General features: G+C 37.5%; 1 protein-coding gene across 22 annotated transcripts in view; it reads right to left on the bottom strand.

The window, feature by feature from the left end:
* Positions 1-4,903: 4,903 nt before the first annotated feature.
* PARD3 (par-3 family cell polarity regulator) overlaps positions 4,904-16,874 on the bottom strand; it is a 424,465-nt gene continuing 412,494 nt past the window's right edge. For all 22 annotated transcript variants that reach the window (XM_032443027.1, XM_032443040.1, XM_032443035.1 and 19 more), the window contains 2 exons: positions 9,541-9,668; positions 4,904-7,025 (listed from right to left, as the gene is read on the bottom strand). In XM_032443027.1, coding sequence (XP_032298918.1) covers positions 6,632-7,025; positions 9,541-9,668 — 522 coding nt within the window. In that variant the 3' untranslated portion in view covers positions 4,904-6,631. The remainder of the gene's footprint in view (positions 7,026-9,540; positions 9,669-16,874) is intronic.

Below are 16,874 nucleotides of genomic sequence, written 5' to 3'. Positions count from 1 at the left end.
TATGGGATATTCAAACACAAATCATTTCACAGTCATAATGTAAATATTCCACCTTGCCGGCTGTACTATTAACTGAGCTTATGGGAAGCAACAGGTTGTGTAATTTAGTGTCTTCTGCTTTTAATATGATTTTATGCAGTTTTTCAAAGTAAGGAACAATGTGTGGGAAATTACAATGAACTCAGTTCAGGTTATAAAATAGACTTTTGCAAACCATCAGCCAGGCTCTAAAACTTGACATTGCCATTTCCAGTCCTTGTTATGCTTCAGCTGATTGGATTAACCCTTGTGGAGTTTTTGCTACCTAAAGAGAGAAAAAGACTTCTTAGAATTAAATTTTCCTTTGCAAATGCCAAAGTAGTTTCTGTAGCAATAAATTTCCCATAACTTACAGCTCATAAGTAACCAGAAAATGACTGACCAGGTACTAATTAATTTTATTTACAAACATATTTGTTAAAATGGTACTTGCATAGGACTACAGAGCAGCTCCTGAATGTACCATACACTGAGAAAACTGACACAGCTGTGTCATAGGCGGGAACCGACAGATGGTAGGCAGAATGGAACAAAACGTACATCATCATTAGACACAAAGTTTTAGGCAAAGACATTCCTGCTCCTAAGAGCCCTCTGGCTTTTAATAACCTGGCTACAGCTGAAGTATTACAAAGCTTTGCACTTGCCCCTAAGGAAGATATAAAATCTGATGTATACCCTGAATAGAGTTTCAGTCTTCCATAAGATCTAAGTGGGAATAAGAATTACATTGGTGGAGCAGTGAAAACTAATGTCTTCTCCAGCTTGCTGAACACTGAGGCGATAACTGTTCTGGGCTCATGGCAATAGGCTGCAGCTCCTAAAAATCTCTTAAAATTCCTGTAGATAATTCTTCAGCTTCAAACAGTGACCATGGGAATGTGTTTCCCATTCCCAGGGGAAGAGAGGTCTCTCTCTCATCCCCCTACAAAAGCTGTAAAAAGCCCTTCAGTTAAATGGAGAGACTGATGAACTCATTTTAAATGCAAAAGGTAGCAAGTCCCCAGCTATGGCTGGTTCCAGCAATATACTCTATACTTACAAATGAGATATTGCTAGGACTAAGATCACATCTAGAACAACTACTGCAGAAATCTGTACAAACATTAAAAAGTACTCTCAATCTGAAAAAAAAGCACAAATGTTTACTAGCTCTTAATACCAACAACCACATTCTGTTTTATATAAGATAAAAACAAAGCACAGCTCTCAGTCCTAGGGGGGTGACTAGAATCTAAACAGATCCCAGTGAAACAGAGAGGAAATAATGGAGGTTTGATAAGTCTCTTTACTTGTTGCTTCGTTATTTTTCATCTTACAAGCAGCACAACAGCATGAATCTCTAGGCAGGGTGCAAGTTCTGAGGTGAGGTTACTGTCAGCAGGTTTCTCCTTTTTCATGACTAAGGGGTAGGCAGTTGATGGTAAAAAGGGCAGCAAAGAGCTTTATTGCTCACATTTTCATCCTCTTCCTCACCCTTCATTTCTCTCATTATTTTTTAGAAATGAGAGAAAATGATTTGAACAAACAGCCAAGCAGATTAAAATCAGACTACCATGGCTATCAACACGGCTATTATCCCTCTGTGGTAGATGCCTCTGCAGTTTTTAGCACAATGCATGAGTTTGAGCCCATTCTGGTTCTTCGTTGCTGTAAGATGTGCAGCTGAAAATGGACCTTCAGAAACTAACTGGTAAGGTAAGAGTGTCACAGCATCTTTTGAATGGGCACAGACAGCTTCCTCCTCTGGCCAGCTGTCTTTACACCAGTCACATCCAAGTTGTGAAACCATCAGCTTTTCAAGCAGCGACACAGTGATACTTCTAAGAAATTATTTTTTTCACAGTAGAGAACACATAGTGGGCATAAATATTTCTAAAACTTTTCCCAGTGGTTTTTTGTTGTTGTTGTTTTGAGGGTTTTTTTGTTTGTTTGTTTGTTTGTTTTTTTCTCCGAAGCTCACAGGTTTGATGTTTTTCTGCATCTCACTCTAACAATATTCTGTGCCATTCCCATAACTACCTGGGAAGTGTGCGCTGCACACAGAATAGCAATCAAAGCTATATTCTTTAGTCCGCTTCTGTGTAATCCTGACTCAAGCTTCCAGTCTCAATTTTTAAAATGTTATTAAAGTGTAAATTACAGAAGATAACACTACTCCCAAGGACAGAAAATATTAAAATAAGTTTGCAGTGCTAAGAAAGAACTATCAGTCACCGGCAAGAAGCAGCCTAGGATCTGAACAAATTCCATGCCCTTTGGAGAAACAAGTAAATGAAACAGAATTAATCAGCAGATGTAAAAGAGAGAGTGTGATGCCGATACAATACGGAAAAGATGTACAAGAGGGCATGAAACAATCACCATGTGCATCAAATCATCAGCTGGATACTGTACAGATGGAAAGAACTCTGAAGAAATGCTACAAGACACTTTAGGAGGGTTCAAGCTGGACGTGAATTAAAAGGAAATTAAAGCAATCTGTGCCTCTCTCTTGCTTGCACGTACATGTACACAACACACACAGCCTACTTTATATAAGTCCTTCCCCTTCCTGGTTTTCTGACCCTCGCTCTTCCTCTGCTAAATCATGGCTCACCTTTGCAGTGGACCTAGAAGGCCAGGCTGTGGTGGCACAAGGGTGGCACAAAGAACAGATGAGATTTTTTCTGCATTTGCATTCCTGACAGATTCCTCACAACTTCCATGAACCAGACTCAGGGGGGAAAGATGTAGAAACAGTCAGGCACAGCAAATAGAATTAGGAAATATTTTGAAAATAGACTTGCAAGCCAGGACTTGCAATAGCCAAATCCACTTCGAGTCTCAGAGACACAAGTTCAAAGGTTTGTATTACTGAAGAATATCCTGTGTTTAGCCAACTCTGCTAATCTGGTGTATCTATCGTCTGGCCAATGTTTCTTCCTTTCCTTTCTCAGCATACCCAGCACAGAGAAGTGCTGTGTTACAGACACTCATAAACAGTCTGAATGCGAGCAAAACATCAGCACAGCTTTGGAAGGCGAGCCATATATTCACAGTCATGATGGGTTTAAATTTTGTTTTGTTGTTCTTGCTGCTGTTTGCCAGCAATAAATGGCAATTGTACTTTCCGACCATGTTCAGCTGGGATTTATGCCATTTTCTGCTGTGTTTGATGGCAGAGTTCTCCAAGACATATATTAGAATATCTGGCCTATGCAATAACTCACTAAGGCTGCAGTCTCATTTCCAAGGAGGCCCTGTAACAAGAGGGGAAAGCTTTTTTAGAAAGGGAGCAGACTTCTACATGAATAATACTGAACTTTCCCGTGGAATTTCAATAGCATTAACAAATTATTTTGATAAAATACCAGCAGGCTTTGCAGATGGGTTATAGGAGAGAAAAATGTGCAAGCTCTACACCCACTCCTCGATGTTCTAAGCTCCCTTACAGTCTGTCCTGTGATCATTCTTAAACACACTAATGTCAGAGTTAATCTCATAATGGTAATATGTCCACAACAAATTACCGCAGCAATGCAGTGAGCTCAATTAACTTTTGCAACTATTCACTATGCAGAACGAAAGGTCACTTTCTATTAAAACATCTCCCTCCCACTTCCTTATCATCCTTTTCAACTTATGGGAGTTAATATTAGAAATCCTGTCTATGCTATGTCAGGAAGAAGACAGGATGACGAAGCCAGAAAAAAAGACCTTATTCTTTGCTAACATTACACAGGCATTGCCCAAAGAGAACATCTGCCTTCTTTCATGAACACATCTAATTATGGCAAATTGTTAACACCTTGAAGAGGAGTTTCATACAAGGGTAAACTTTAACATATGCCACCCTCACATGAAAAACATGCAGTACTTCATATTTTTTCCAATATACGCCCTTTTTTCCTACAACAGTTTATCAAAGACCTTATTTTGAAAAGGACTTCAACCTGTTTTCCATTCCTGTGGATGCATTTCTCAGTGTTTGCTATTATTTGCCTGTCCAAATCATTCCATAGAAGAATCAAACTATGTAATCTGGGAACACAATCAGGAGATGAGACTGCAAGGTCTGCAAAACAGCAAACGTTGTTATTTCCTCACTCACAATTGCAAGATTTGGTCTTTTGCAAAATCTTGCCTTTGGCTTATTTGTGCACCACAAGCTGCCTGTCCACCTTACAGCTTCTGCTCCTCTTCCCCTTGAGATACCACAGTAGAGTCACAGTGAATAATATGACACTATTATTGCCATGGAAACAGCTTGATGTCATGCATATACAGAATTATGATTGACATTCCTGCAGTATCAAACAAAAGGAGAAAGGAGAGGAAGAGGGAGACAATCAGACACAGCTTCAGTATTAATGGGTAAACAAAGTATCACCAGCACTGTAAATATTGCTTTATTCATAAATTTGCCTCCTCGCGTTTTCCAGCGTGCCACCATTCCTGTTTAAGACTCACACCACAGCCCAAAATACACAATGGGTGCCGTGAGATCTTTCTGATATGGGCTTTGGTTTTGCCAGAGCACAGCGGGTGCCTGCATCCTGCCATACACTCCTCAGAGACAGCACTCCAAACAATGGCCCAGGAAGACTTCTACAGCAGTGGCCAGTCTTACAAATGCACCTTTCAAACATCAGTGGTATGGCCTGAAATAACATGAGAGGCCAAACTGAGCATTTTTTCCCTCTGAGGATAGTATTCAGGTGTTCAGCCTGGCTGTAAATCTCTCTCTTCTTTTTTTGCCTATGTTTATAAGTTCTCATACAAACACACACAAACCATTAGGAATAGGATAAAATAACATCTGTTAAATGTTTCTGATACTGTGTCTGCAGCAGTTCTCATAAGGGTCTACAGTCAATACCAAGACGAGAATGGAAACAGCCTTTTATTCTAAATTTCATATGTACATGGAAAGCTGTTTTACACAGTTTTGGAAATTCTGCGTAAAAGAGCTATTGTCATCCAATGTCACTGTGCTTACATTAGTAACAACTTTTAAACATGGAGTACATTATTAACAACGAAAACCATTAACAAACAGGCATAAAAGACACAGATATGTGTGCTGATATTTCACATATATTCTAGAAATGAGTTGGCGCAAAAATAAAATGTGCCAGTAAAAAAAATAGGCATCTTAAAAATCACGCAATACATGATTTTTCTTTCTTGTTATCGTTCTTTCCTTTTTGTACACAATATGCTGAGATCCATTCTCAAGCCTTCTCACATCGGGATTTGCAGGCACTTCAGCAACCCAGCTATATTTTTACAATACATGAAGTTCAGACCAACAAACATAAGAACAACTGCTGCAAAAGAAATTCTCATATCCCATATGCACATTCAAATATTACTCCCTGCTAGAACAATCTTTTCCACTTTACTTATTTTTGGATACTGACATGTTTTCAGGATGATGTGTAACAGTTTGTCTCCACTTACGTCTCACTCATATAATTACAGATTTATTTTTAATGTAACATCACAATGCAACATTACAGTATACGGAAGCACAAGGCAGTTGTTCACAAAGCTTCACAAATTGTAAAACGAAGAAATTGTTTTCTTTTCAGTTTTTGTTTGTGTTTTTTGATCTAAAGAAAGACCTTATTGTTTGGTTTTTTTCCCATCTTAATATTATGTCCTAAAACAAAGACAACTGCATATCAGATGATCACGAGGTGACCCATCCCCCAGTTGTCTTTCAAGACACGGCTGTCTTATGACCAGTTTATTCTGGAAGTAAAGCAAAGTAGAACTCACTTGTTTGTTTGTTCTTAATTCCCCATATTTTATGAAATAATGAAATAGACTTATCAAGGGCTTGGCTGCGACTGAGTAAATATTCTCTCAAGTTATTTCATTTGCAGTGGACCATGTCTTAAAATTATAAGGCAATTGGAACAGGATCCTCAGGATAACTGAGAGCCTAATATTTTTTTCCTCATGAGTCTGGGTAGGTCTTTTTTAATAAGCTCAGAGTGGGGAGAGAGACAAAAGAGTGCACATGTGCATAATAGGAGAGGGGTAGTTTTTCAGCTTATAGACACTTAAATATTGATCAACGAAGACTGGTAATGACTCCACCATAAAGCATCTCAAGACCGTGATACGGAGTAGAGCTGAGCCTTGTCCACTCAAGAGTGATTTGTAACCTCCTCTTCTGACCCAAGAGAAATAAAAAAAGGATATGTCAATGCTTTCTTCAACTTCAAATTCATTAATTTTATGCCACAAAGCTGCATGTTGCTGTAAATAAGTCACTGCAAAGTAAAACACATTACAACAAATCCTAGTAATAAGCCATTGACAACCTCTTGACTGGGATACGGGACTTGGTAAGCAGCGGTGGCATTGCTCAATTCTGCTATGATTGTCAAATGGTGGAAAATCCTTCCATGAAGTTAATGCTTGAGACAGAACAGCAAAGACATAAGGCCCACCAACTCTTTGCCCGTATTGTTAAAGGCACTGAAACAGACAATAGATATATTCCTTAGTACCATCGGTTTAAAAAGTTTTCAAAATATAAGTCTTTATATGAAAATGTTCCTTATTGCATGATGAGTTGATCTTCATTTTCTTCACCTCAGGAATAAAATGGTCTTCCCTTTTCTGGTGTTTGCAATCTGTTCAGCCTGGCGACCTGAGATGGTGAAGGCGGCACATCTTGCCTGAAAGGACCTTTAGGTGGGGTATAATTAGGGTCCTGAATTTTCTTATATGAGTCATAATTGCTAGGCCCTTCAGAAGAAGTTTTTTTTTTCAGTTGTTGTTCTTTCCGTCTCTGCTCTTGACGGAGCAGTTCTTGTGTTTCTAACATCACCCTGGCATTGAAGCCATGTCCCCCCATGTAGCCGTTTCTTGATCCCTGGTAGCTGGAATATCGGGGATTATCCTTTGCAGTCTGGAACCCTTCACCTGGGGAATAGCTCTGCTCCCAGGAGTCTTGAGAAACAGAACTGGCATTTTTTCTGCTTTGCCTGAAAAAACAAAAAAAAAAAAAAAGAAAGAAAGGAAGGAAGAAACTTTTAAGACAAATGTTCTGTCTTTCCATTTAATGTTACTGAGAACAATCTTGGGAAAGAAGTGTGCTTCTGAAATGCTAGTGGGCTTCTCCAACTATAATATGCTTGAGAGCAACATTTTCTTCTGCCCCAAAGAGGTATCCATCTTGTCATTTTTGCTGGGAGAATTTTTCTATAGGGTTAAGCTATGTTTCTAGGCTTCTCCTGTAGGAATAGGTTGTGAATACTGATGCAACAACACAACAGTCATCATCTGCCCAAGAAAAACTTGCAGCAATTTACTTGGAGATGAGGAAAGACTATATACGAAGCTGTGCTTTCTAAGAAACCAGATAAAATCCAGCACTTGTAGTCACTTGTGAAAGATCTGAATCTAAACTCATACTTGATTGAGGATGCAAGAGGCAGAACTTTAAAACATTTGCTCTAACACTGCACAAGTCAGAAGATAAAGCACATTATTTATAGGTAGATACAGAGATTAGCGTTTCTTCCAGATCCAGAATGAAGGAATGTTATGCTATCACAACTGCTTCCCAGTTTACTATAGCTTCCATAAAAGTAAAGGAAGATATAACCTTTTTCGCTCCTTTTTTTTTTTTTTTTTTTTTTTGCACAGATAAATGAATTACAGTTTTTATCTTTTCTTTTATCTTTTTTTTTTTTTTTCCACAATAAATCACTGCATTATTTTGAAGACAGATTATGGTTTTGAAATAAGTTTAATTCACCATCAAGCTGCTAGATGCCTTTATGAATTTAAAATAGGATTGGTGATGATAAAGTAAAACAACTGGGCACTGCAGAAAAACAGATACCCACTCTGAGATTAACCTTACTGTATGAGAATGAGACAGCACAATAAAATAGACTGCAATATTAATCAACAAGAAAATCATTTGGTAGTGCAAATATGGCATGTTTTTTCACGTCAGCACACATGACTCAGTGGGGTCTCATGCAATGAATATGCAGTGTAAAGACAAGAGACCTGTAGGATTACACTACCATTTGTAGAATTAACAATATTTGTGGGTATTTTTGCAGTATTCCTTCCATACATATAACTTGAAAATGACCATATCCACCTTTTTTTTTCTTTTGGTAATGTATTTTGAGACCCCTAGATGAAAACTGTTATTCAGGATGAATGCAGGTTACTACAGCACAAATTACAACATAATGTAAATTCTTATGCAAATTTTTATAGCTGTTCTTGGTATTCAAATATCCAAAGAAACAATGTTTCTGAGCCATGTTTTATCACTCTCTGGAACAAGAGCAAATTGAATGAACCTCTGTAGGCTACGAAACTGTCAGGTTTCTGATCTAGAGCAAGATAAATTTTAAGTACTGCAAAATTAACTTGGAGTTAAACATTGCTTTTACAGTTTCACATGGGACAAGAGGATGACTAGTTGAACTGATTTAATTTACTGACTGTTTTCTGGTACTTGTTCAAAATTAGTTGGCCCACTTTCATTGTCTTTCTGGGAAGATTCTTTAAAATTGACTAAAGTGCCTTCAGCAGTGATGAAATAAACGTACAAAGAAAAAAAAAATAGACTCCTAGAGACTGTGCAAGATGAAAAGCAACAAAGCTCCAGAATGAAGGCAGTACACAGATATTAATTACAAGGCCATAGTTGCAACATTAACCTGGATTAATTTACAAATTGGTAATTGAATCAGAGTTTGTAAAGCTAAGTGTCTCATCTTGTTATAGGAGAACCGTGGTCTTCATAGCATTCAACTTTAGCCCAAGATCCTAGCTTAAAAACAACACTAGTGCTTGTATTTTCCCACTCAGTCTATTGCTGGAACCAGTAACACAGAAAGAACATGACTTTTATACATGTAATTACATTAGAATTAAGATATTGATAGGAAGGAAAGGAAATAGCAAATAATTCTTATAGCTAAATAACAAGTAAAAGATATTGTACCCAACTAGTCATTTTAAAAACCTAGGATTTTTTTCAACACATATTTTTTAGAGAAAAAGTGTATTGCTTTTCAGTATTTCATCACCAGTGACCCAGTAACTTAGAAGAAAATATATATACTGGAAACTTGGAGGCCACTGATATTTTTGATGGAGTTTCCTCAGTTCCATGTTTTATTGTTCACAGTCTTGATTCTTTGTTTTTCTTTTAATTTTTGCTCTCTGTCAGCATCACAATGACAGAATGGTCATGCTCAGAAGACTTCTGTAATTGCAGAAAATGGAACTGTATGAAACTGACTAAATCTGCTGGGTGCTCTGTCATGAAATCTCACTGAAATAATCTCTGAAGTAATTCTACTAAAACAGTTACTACATTTTTCTCACTTCATTCTTCTACACTGAATACATTCCGCCTTATATCAATGCTAAACAAAAGTGTCTGCACTAAGCACAACAGTTTCCTTTCACAAACAAAATGTGCTCCAGGCTCATATACAGAGCAGCTTCAGCCAGTTGCCTTACCTGGGTAATGAGCTGTACTGGCGCTGAGCTTGCTGGAAACTCTCTCTTTCTTCTTGTCGCTGCCGTTGCATTTGAACCTCTACCGATACTGAATGTCTGCCACTCTGTGAGTACGTCTTGGAGCTTGGCTACAAAATGAAAGCAAAAAATGTCTTAAACAAAGCAGAAAAATACCCACAAAAGAGCTATCATTTAAATTGCTGTTGTACATACAGTCTTACTTGTAACAACATGCAGTTCAAGAAGCTCTTTCATAAGAATTACATTAAACTCAGACACATTATACTGCGTCCTGTGCTATGGACTCGGTTCCTGACTTAACATTTATGAGATACATGAGAAAAATACTGGTGCAAAATGGGCTGTGCTTTTGTAGAAACACTGACATTTAAGTGAAGGCAGGATGTAACCTAGCCATTCTAATGCTAACTTTCATACTCCACTAAGGATCTGAAGGAGGAGGAAGAAACATTCTCAGTTCTCATGTGCTCTCCATTAGCAGTGCCATTTTATATTGCTGTTGGCCCAGATGCACACCACTTGTTCTTTGGAGACAGGGAAACATTTTCTAGTTTGATAGTATCAAGAAGACACATTCAGCAAGTCTCTTGTGGGACATGGGGGAATCCTGTGCCTCAGAGAAGGATTTAGATAACATCTTAATACAGGGACAATTTGAAACTTTGGGGCCAATGCCAAGAGCACATGAAAATGGATGACCTTTCTGGGGATACATAGCATTACTGGAGAAGGCCTGGCAGAATGGCTGAATTTAAACTTGAGGTTACAAAAAAGTTTACCTTTGTAAAGATTTCACTTTTCATTTTCTCTTATTATGTTATTCATATTTAGTGATTTCAAGTTGCAAAGTAGGGTGCCACAAAAGTGAAAGCGTTCTGCTAATGGCTAGTCAGGGAGCACAACCACTTGTCTCAGACCTGCTTCTGTTAAAGCCCTTCTTTGCTTTCTGGTTTGCGTGTTCCTTCAGAATGAACATTTCTTTTAATTTGAGTTGGTTCTATTTTTTATTTCTGCTATTATAATTTCAACAGAAGAAATATATCATAATGGCTGACAAATATCTGAAAGATAAAAGGCTTTTCAAATTCTCCTTACACTGAAGATAAGTTTTAGAAACCAAAAAGTTGTCATTTGTGACATAAACTTCTCCTTTGTCTTCCTATGGAGTCAAGTACTTTCAGGTAGCCAGAAGCACAACAAATCCGAAACAAGTGTGCAACTTTTTGAAACTTCATCTTCCATAACAACACACTTCAGACAGAGCATCAGCCACAGCTCAGAAGTACGATTTAGGGAAGAGCTGCTTTTCCCATTAGATGAAGATTATTGTGTATCAGAACGCGAAGGCATAAACTATGAGTAAGTTACTTTGGAGGATCCTTGATACACCACTGATGTATACTTCAGAATAGATTTACTCAAGAAAAGCCTCAGCAAAGCAGTACTTCTAATGAAAAATGCTTTAGGAATGGTACAATGAGGCAACAAGTTCAGAAAACAGAATTGTGTCAGCCCTGTGGGAAATTTTCTGAGATGAATACGCTGTACATATGTATGTTCAAACCAACAACTCCCATGGAGGTTTCCCACTATATTAAACAAGGGAAACCCATATGGAGCAACGTTTCAGTTATTGCATATGCCAACATTTCTAACTTTTTGACTTTATTGATAGTCTTCAGACATTTGGTATATTATTGAAGGGCTTGGCTTATGGAAGCAAGTGATTACCTGAAAATTACCAGATTTATTTCTGAATTCTTTACAGTGTGGCTATAACCAGCTTACAGAGAACCACAGGGAAACTTTTTAGTTCTCATCTCAACTCCTCCATAAGGAATAGAAGCATTTAAAGTAAGATTTTAGAGCCAATCTTATCATTATGCAGTTCCACTTTAAAATGTTGGAAGACTGCATACATCTGGAAAACTACAGCTATCTCAGTTGTGACAAAATAGTTACCACAAGCAAGACGAAATTGGAATTGCTTCTTTATCTGAAAACATTTTTATTTGTTTCAGTTCACTGTAAATATAGAATAAAATAATTTTACAGTACAGGGAATGGTTAAATTATGAAACAGATGGAGCTAGAATTGAACTGCTACTTGGTTCATCAAGTGTTAACAAGACACTAGGATGCTTAATCTGGAAAGTATTAATGCAGGTACCCACAAACATTTGTGTGCACGCATGTGCTAAGAGCTAAGGTCGCCAGAAAAGCTTCTGCTGAGGTAACAAAGGCTTTGAAAAAACTATTAGACTGTGAATGGACTAAGATCCAAACTTAGGTTCAGGGAGATTTTGTTTTAATGCACACAGGAACTGATGGTTTGACAAGCAGGAGCTACCACCTGCCTACCTCTGTAGCACCTGTCCAGATTTACTGGCTCTGAGGAGTCAAGTGTGTACTCTCAGCTGCTGACAAATAATGTCACCTAATGGACAAGTTTTATGACTTGATGGGTCTAAATGCAAGAGTCTAGAATCAATTACCTGCTTTTCTGAAGGTACAAGTACCTGTGTGCCCTGTTAAAGTGGCTTTGCAATACTTAACATGAAAAGTAGGCTACTTATTGAGAGTCCTGTCTAGATGTTGTCAACAGCTGCAGCACACTGCATATAAACACTCCTTCTGTACATAATCACATGTTCCATAACATAGCATATATACACGGACAGCTACATTCAACATCTTATCAATGAAAAGTAATTTCTTTAAAATCTTTTCATTAAAAACTTCAGTGATACCATAGTGAATACCCTTAATTACGGTTAAGATGATATAAAGACTTAACATACTCTTTTTTGGACCCTTAACTTATTTAGAAAAATGCAACTCCCTGTGTGGTGATTTATCTTTCAATATGCTTTCAGTTAAAGCATGTGAACTGAAAGTACTTATGTAATCTTAAAATCTAATTAGTATGTTTTAAAAATATATACATAAACAGTGTCCAGTGTTACAGTATAGAAACTAACATGCATACCTCATTTATGTCAGCAAAATATAAGGTAATTAAAAATAAGCCAAGCTGTTTACAGATCTTTCAACAGCAACAAAATACATGCGTAAGAAAGTCAACACGATACTTTTAGCAGAAACGAGAACTGGGTAACAAAAGGCTAAGTACAATTATAATAACCTGAAATCATCCAACAAACCTGGCAGCAGCTCTGTCTTCACAGAACAGATTGATAAGAACTCAAGCCTTGTTTGCAATGAGATGTACAAGCACTGACCTTTTAAATCAGGATGCGGTCAAGGCCACAATAACAACCAAGGCTACATTATACAAATAAATGTATGTTCGTGTCTTCCACAATACATTTAAGTGGCAATGATAGTTATTGCATTCAGCATTGTTAAACAGTGCTTAGCTTGTAAAACTGTGTTTTGAGATACATGAAATTAGACAGCCCTCTTCTAAAATAGTCAGGAATTTAGAACTAGGATTGTGAAGGTAGACATTTCTACAGATTTCTCTTTTTTATCCAAATAATACTTTTTGCATTTCAAATAGAACATACCCATGGGTCATGCAGCACTGACTGTTCTCAGCAGTAAAGGATGGCATGTTTGAGGACTAAAGGTCGTTCCTCCCTTTTCTAGCTAAACTTGAGGCTGCCCATGCAATTTCTCTACCCACAGGGTAGGATTTCTGCCCAGAGAAATGCGCCTGCCCCTGGAACAGGCATGGATCAGAGTTACAGAAAGGAGACCATAGGGCCAATCCAGGACAATACGTTCTATTGGCAGATCCACTAGTCCAGGTGACACAAGGTCTACCAGTTTAGATGGATTCTATTTCATGGACTGCTGTCATAGATTGAAAGTTGGAGAAATGCTTACTTGAACTCATAGAACTTATTTATGTTGATAAAAATGTAGTTAATAGAGAGATTAATAAGGCCTTTCATATTTTCCTAGTTATTTAATAAATAAATAAATAAGTCACTGTCTAATATTGAAATACATTTGCTATTTTTTTTTCCAGATTAAGCTCTGTTTTTAACTAAGGAATTTAAAATTCACCTGTAAAGTCTGTAATCATGAGGCCCCCCAAATACCTTAGGTTCTAACAGTTCAGCTCTAGTTAGAAATAGATAAGATGAAATGATTTTGCCTGCTTTATGTATGTGTGCTTGGCAGAGATGACAGACAATCCAGCAATTGTACATCAAAGTTTAGAATGATAAAAAACATTCCATGGTTATGATGGCTATCCTGGAAAAGTATTTTTATTTCCATCTTTTTGTTTATGTTGCTATGGTGAACAGAAAGTACAGCAATATCTCTTTTAAAAATGGCCAACAGGTGTGTATCAATTCAAGCACCATACAGTAAGAAAATCCCTTCCCTTTGTGCATCTTTCTTTGTTGTATATTGTATATTTAGGAAGCTGCAGGCCGTGGTATGAGACTAAGATTTCCATTCCGTTCAACAGCAGCAGCAGCAGAAAGAAAATCTTCAGTATGGTAGAAACAAAGCACTCAGACAGCCTTGACATTCTGCCTGGGTTATTTACATGCACTGCATGCCTGTGAGCTATAAAATATGTTTGTTTACAAAATGAAATTATTTCATTTCTTTCTTTTTTTTTTTTTTCTTCACAATTTCTATCCTCATTTTTATGTTTCACATAAAATAATAGATTGTAACTAATGGGGAAAAAAATCATTTAAAATAGACAACGAAATTTTAGAGCCAAAATGTAAAGTTGGGCAAAAGATGCATGGTATTTCATGAAATCTTCCCAGCTTTGACAAAGCATGGGTATAAATTACACAGCTGGAGAGAAACTAACTGCAGAGACGATGCCCTGCATAAGTTTGGTTTCTTTTCTGAAAGAGACTGGATTAGGGGAAAAAGCAGCTTAACTCTGAGTGGTAGTGTTCGACTGGATACCACCAAATATCTTAATAACATTTCCTGACACAAATTCTTGAAATGGTTTGATAGTAAAAAGAGATAATATACTGTTCTTCTTTCTTACCAATGTGTTGAGTGATTCTTCTTCGGCATTTACAACCTGGTATAAACATTGCAGTACTCATTTAAATTTAGTCTGTTATTTGTTTTTCCAAGTAGGATAAGTGAAAGTTACAGTGATAGAAATTGGGCTTCTGTTTTTCTAAAGCAATTTTATATTAATTGGAAATCATTATGGCTGTGAATTGGTTAAATACATGAATGAAGGGATAAGGAACAAGTACCAAAAGCAGATTAAAAACAAACAAACAAACAAACAATTTTTTTTTCTCTAAATCTGTCTTAGCCACAAATTCTGTATACCAACAAACTAAAAAATGAAGCATAGTCCTGAGATTTCCCCAACATAGTCCTTAGATTTCTGTGTTATTAAGACTGCTGGTGTATTTTCTCTATGAAATTCATGCAATTATTTACTTTCCCCAAACCTGTGCACATAAAGCTATACTTCAACGAGTAAGGCTTTACGTTTATTTTGACTCAGTTAGCTGTCAGCTTTAGAATAAAAATATATTTTTATTTGACTTCTAAATATATAAAGTGGAGTTTGTTCAGCTACTCTCTTGCTACCAATTTAATCCTACTATCCAAGTAGATTTGAGATGACTGGAGAAGAATTTATTTGTGAATGGAAGTTGTCATTCTCTATTTCTAGCAATGAATTTTGTATTAAAGATGAAGAACTAGAACACCAACGTTTGTCTCTCCAGAGTCCTTTTGTTTTTCTCATAGTCAGTGCACTTCTACAGACAGGACTGGCAAGCACTTGTAGCATTTTCAACTGATTGAATATGGTTTATGTATGTTTTTTTTTAATTGGAGTGTTCACTGCCATGACATTTAGTGCTACAGTGATGTCTTTTTGGAAATCATTAATTAAAATGTGGCTACACAAAAATAAAACATTTGGAACAACACAAATCAAATTCCCCTATAACCAGGACTGATGCAAGCAACGACAAACCTCAGCAAACCCAGTATGAACCAGGAAAACAAGCAAAGAAACCAAAACAACAGAAACAAAAACTAAAAAAAAAAACCCACAGAGACTCAATGCTGGTCCTGAATTGAAAAATCAACTCTAAAAGAATCCAGCACTGGTATAATAATTTGTCATAGCAACAGCAAGGGCTGTAAAACCAGCATCCATACTGTGACTCCGTGTAGTTCTGTATGTCCAGATACACATTTCTGCCAACCTGACTGCAACTTACACCAGCAGGATTAAAATGTATTAATCATACTTGATTTTGTTTTCTTTTTTCTTTTTTTTTTTTTTTTTTTGGTCCTTGTGTAACATCAGACTTAAAGCCTTGCCCTTGTATGCCTTCTTGTACCGTTTTTGATACACACACACAAAAAAAGCTTGTAAGAGAAAAAAAGAAAATAGAGAAGCCTGAGAAAGTTCTCTTAAAATAAACAAAAAGCTTTTCCACCAAGCTTTGAGCGTTGTCTCAACTGCAGAACTGCTGGGTTCCAGAGATGCCTCAATGCTGTGGCAGTTAGTCAGTTATTAAACTTTTACAGCATGTCATTCACATGGCCTTGAGCGGAAACACCACACCATCAACAGGCGTGTCCTCTCATTCCAGCACTATCACTTTTTGTGTCAGGTCAGCTGCCTGATGCTGTTCGAGTACTTGTAGGCAGTCAAGTGTTTTGTTTACAGGCAGGGCAAATACAGCAGGCCAAAAGTCCAGTTCTGCCACATTGCTCATCTACAGATAAACAGCCTTCACCTGATGGCAACAGCCAGCAACGGCTGGAGCTGGACACTGGTCTCTGCCAGCAGCACCACTCAGGGCCAGCTTGATGTAATGCTTTGTGGTGCAGAGATCTGCCTCCAGACTATGTATTTGTCACAGGTAACTGGGCTGCTGTGTCACAAGCCATTAATACCCCAAGATGGATTGGAGTTGGTGACGTTCACAGGATCGTTTTGATAATATATTAGCAGGTTCCTGAGCTGTTGAGCTCCTCTGAATATCCTTAAAGCTGCCAGATTTCCGTCAGCACCCATTACTTACACTGCAAACTTTATGTTCATTTACACTTCCTTAAAGTAACCAATAGTCCCACATCACATCAGCACTCTGTTCCCTATCCTCAATCCTCCCATCATCTTGTTAATGAGAAATGCAAACTACTTATCACCTCATAGCACACACTTCTCAGTGGGTGAAAGATTGTTGTTTTTTTTCTCCTCTCTTTCTGTCCAAACCAGGTCAGAGTTGGCTGCTGTCATGCAGCTCAGAGGCACCTCTGGATGCAAAGCCCTTTGTCTGTGCAGGCTGTGCAAGCCTTCTCCCCAGGTGAAAGCA

Source organism: Coturnix japonica, chromosome 2 (assembly GCF_001577835.2).
Source record: "Coturnix japonica isolate 7356 chromosome 2, Coturnix japonica 2.1, whole genome shotgun sequence".
Classification (NCBI taxonomy): Eukaryota; Metazoa; Chordata; class Aves; order Galliformes; family Phasianidae; genus Coturnix; species Coturnix japonica.
The sequence above is the reverse complement of the archived record's forward strand: the minus strand, read 5'-3'. Positions and strand labels throughout refer to the sequence as shown.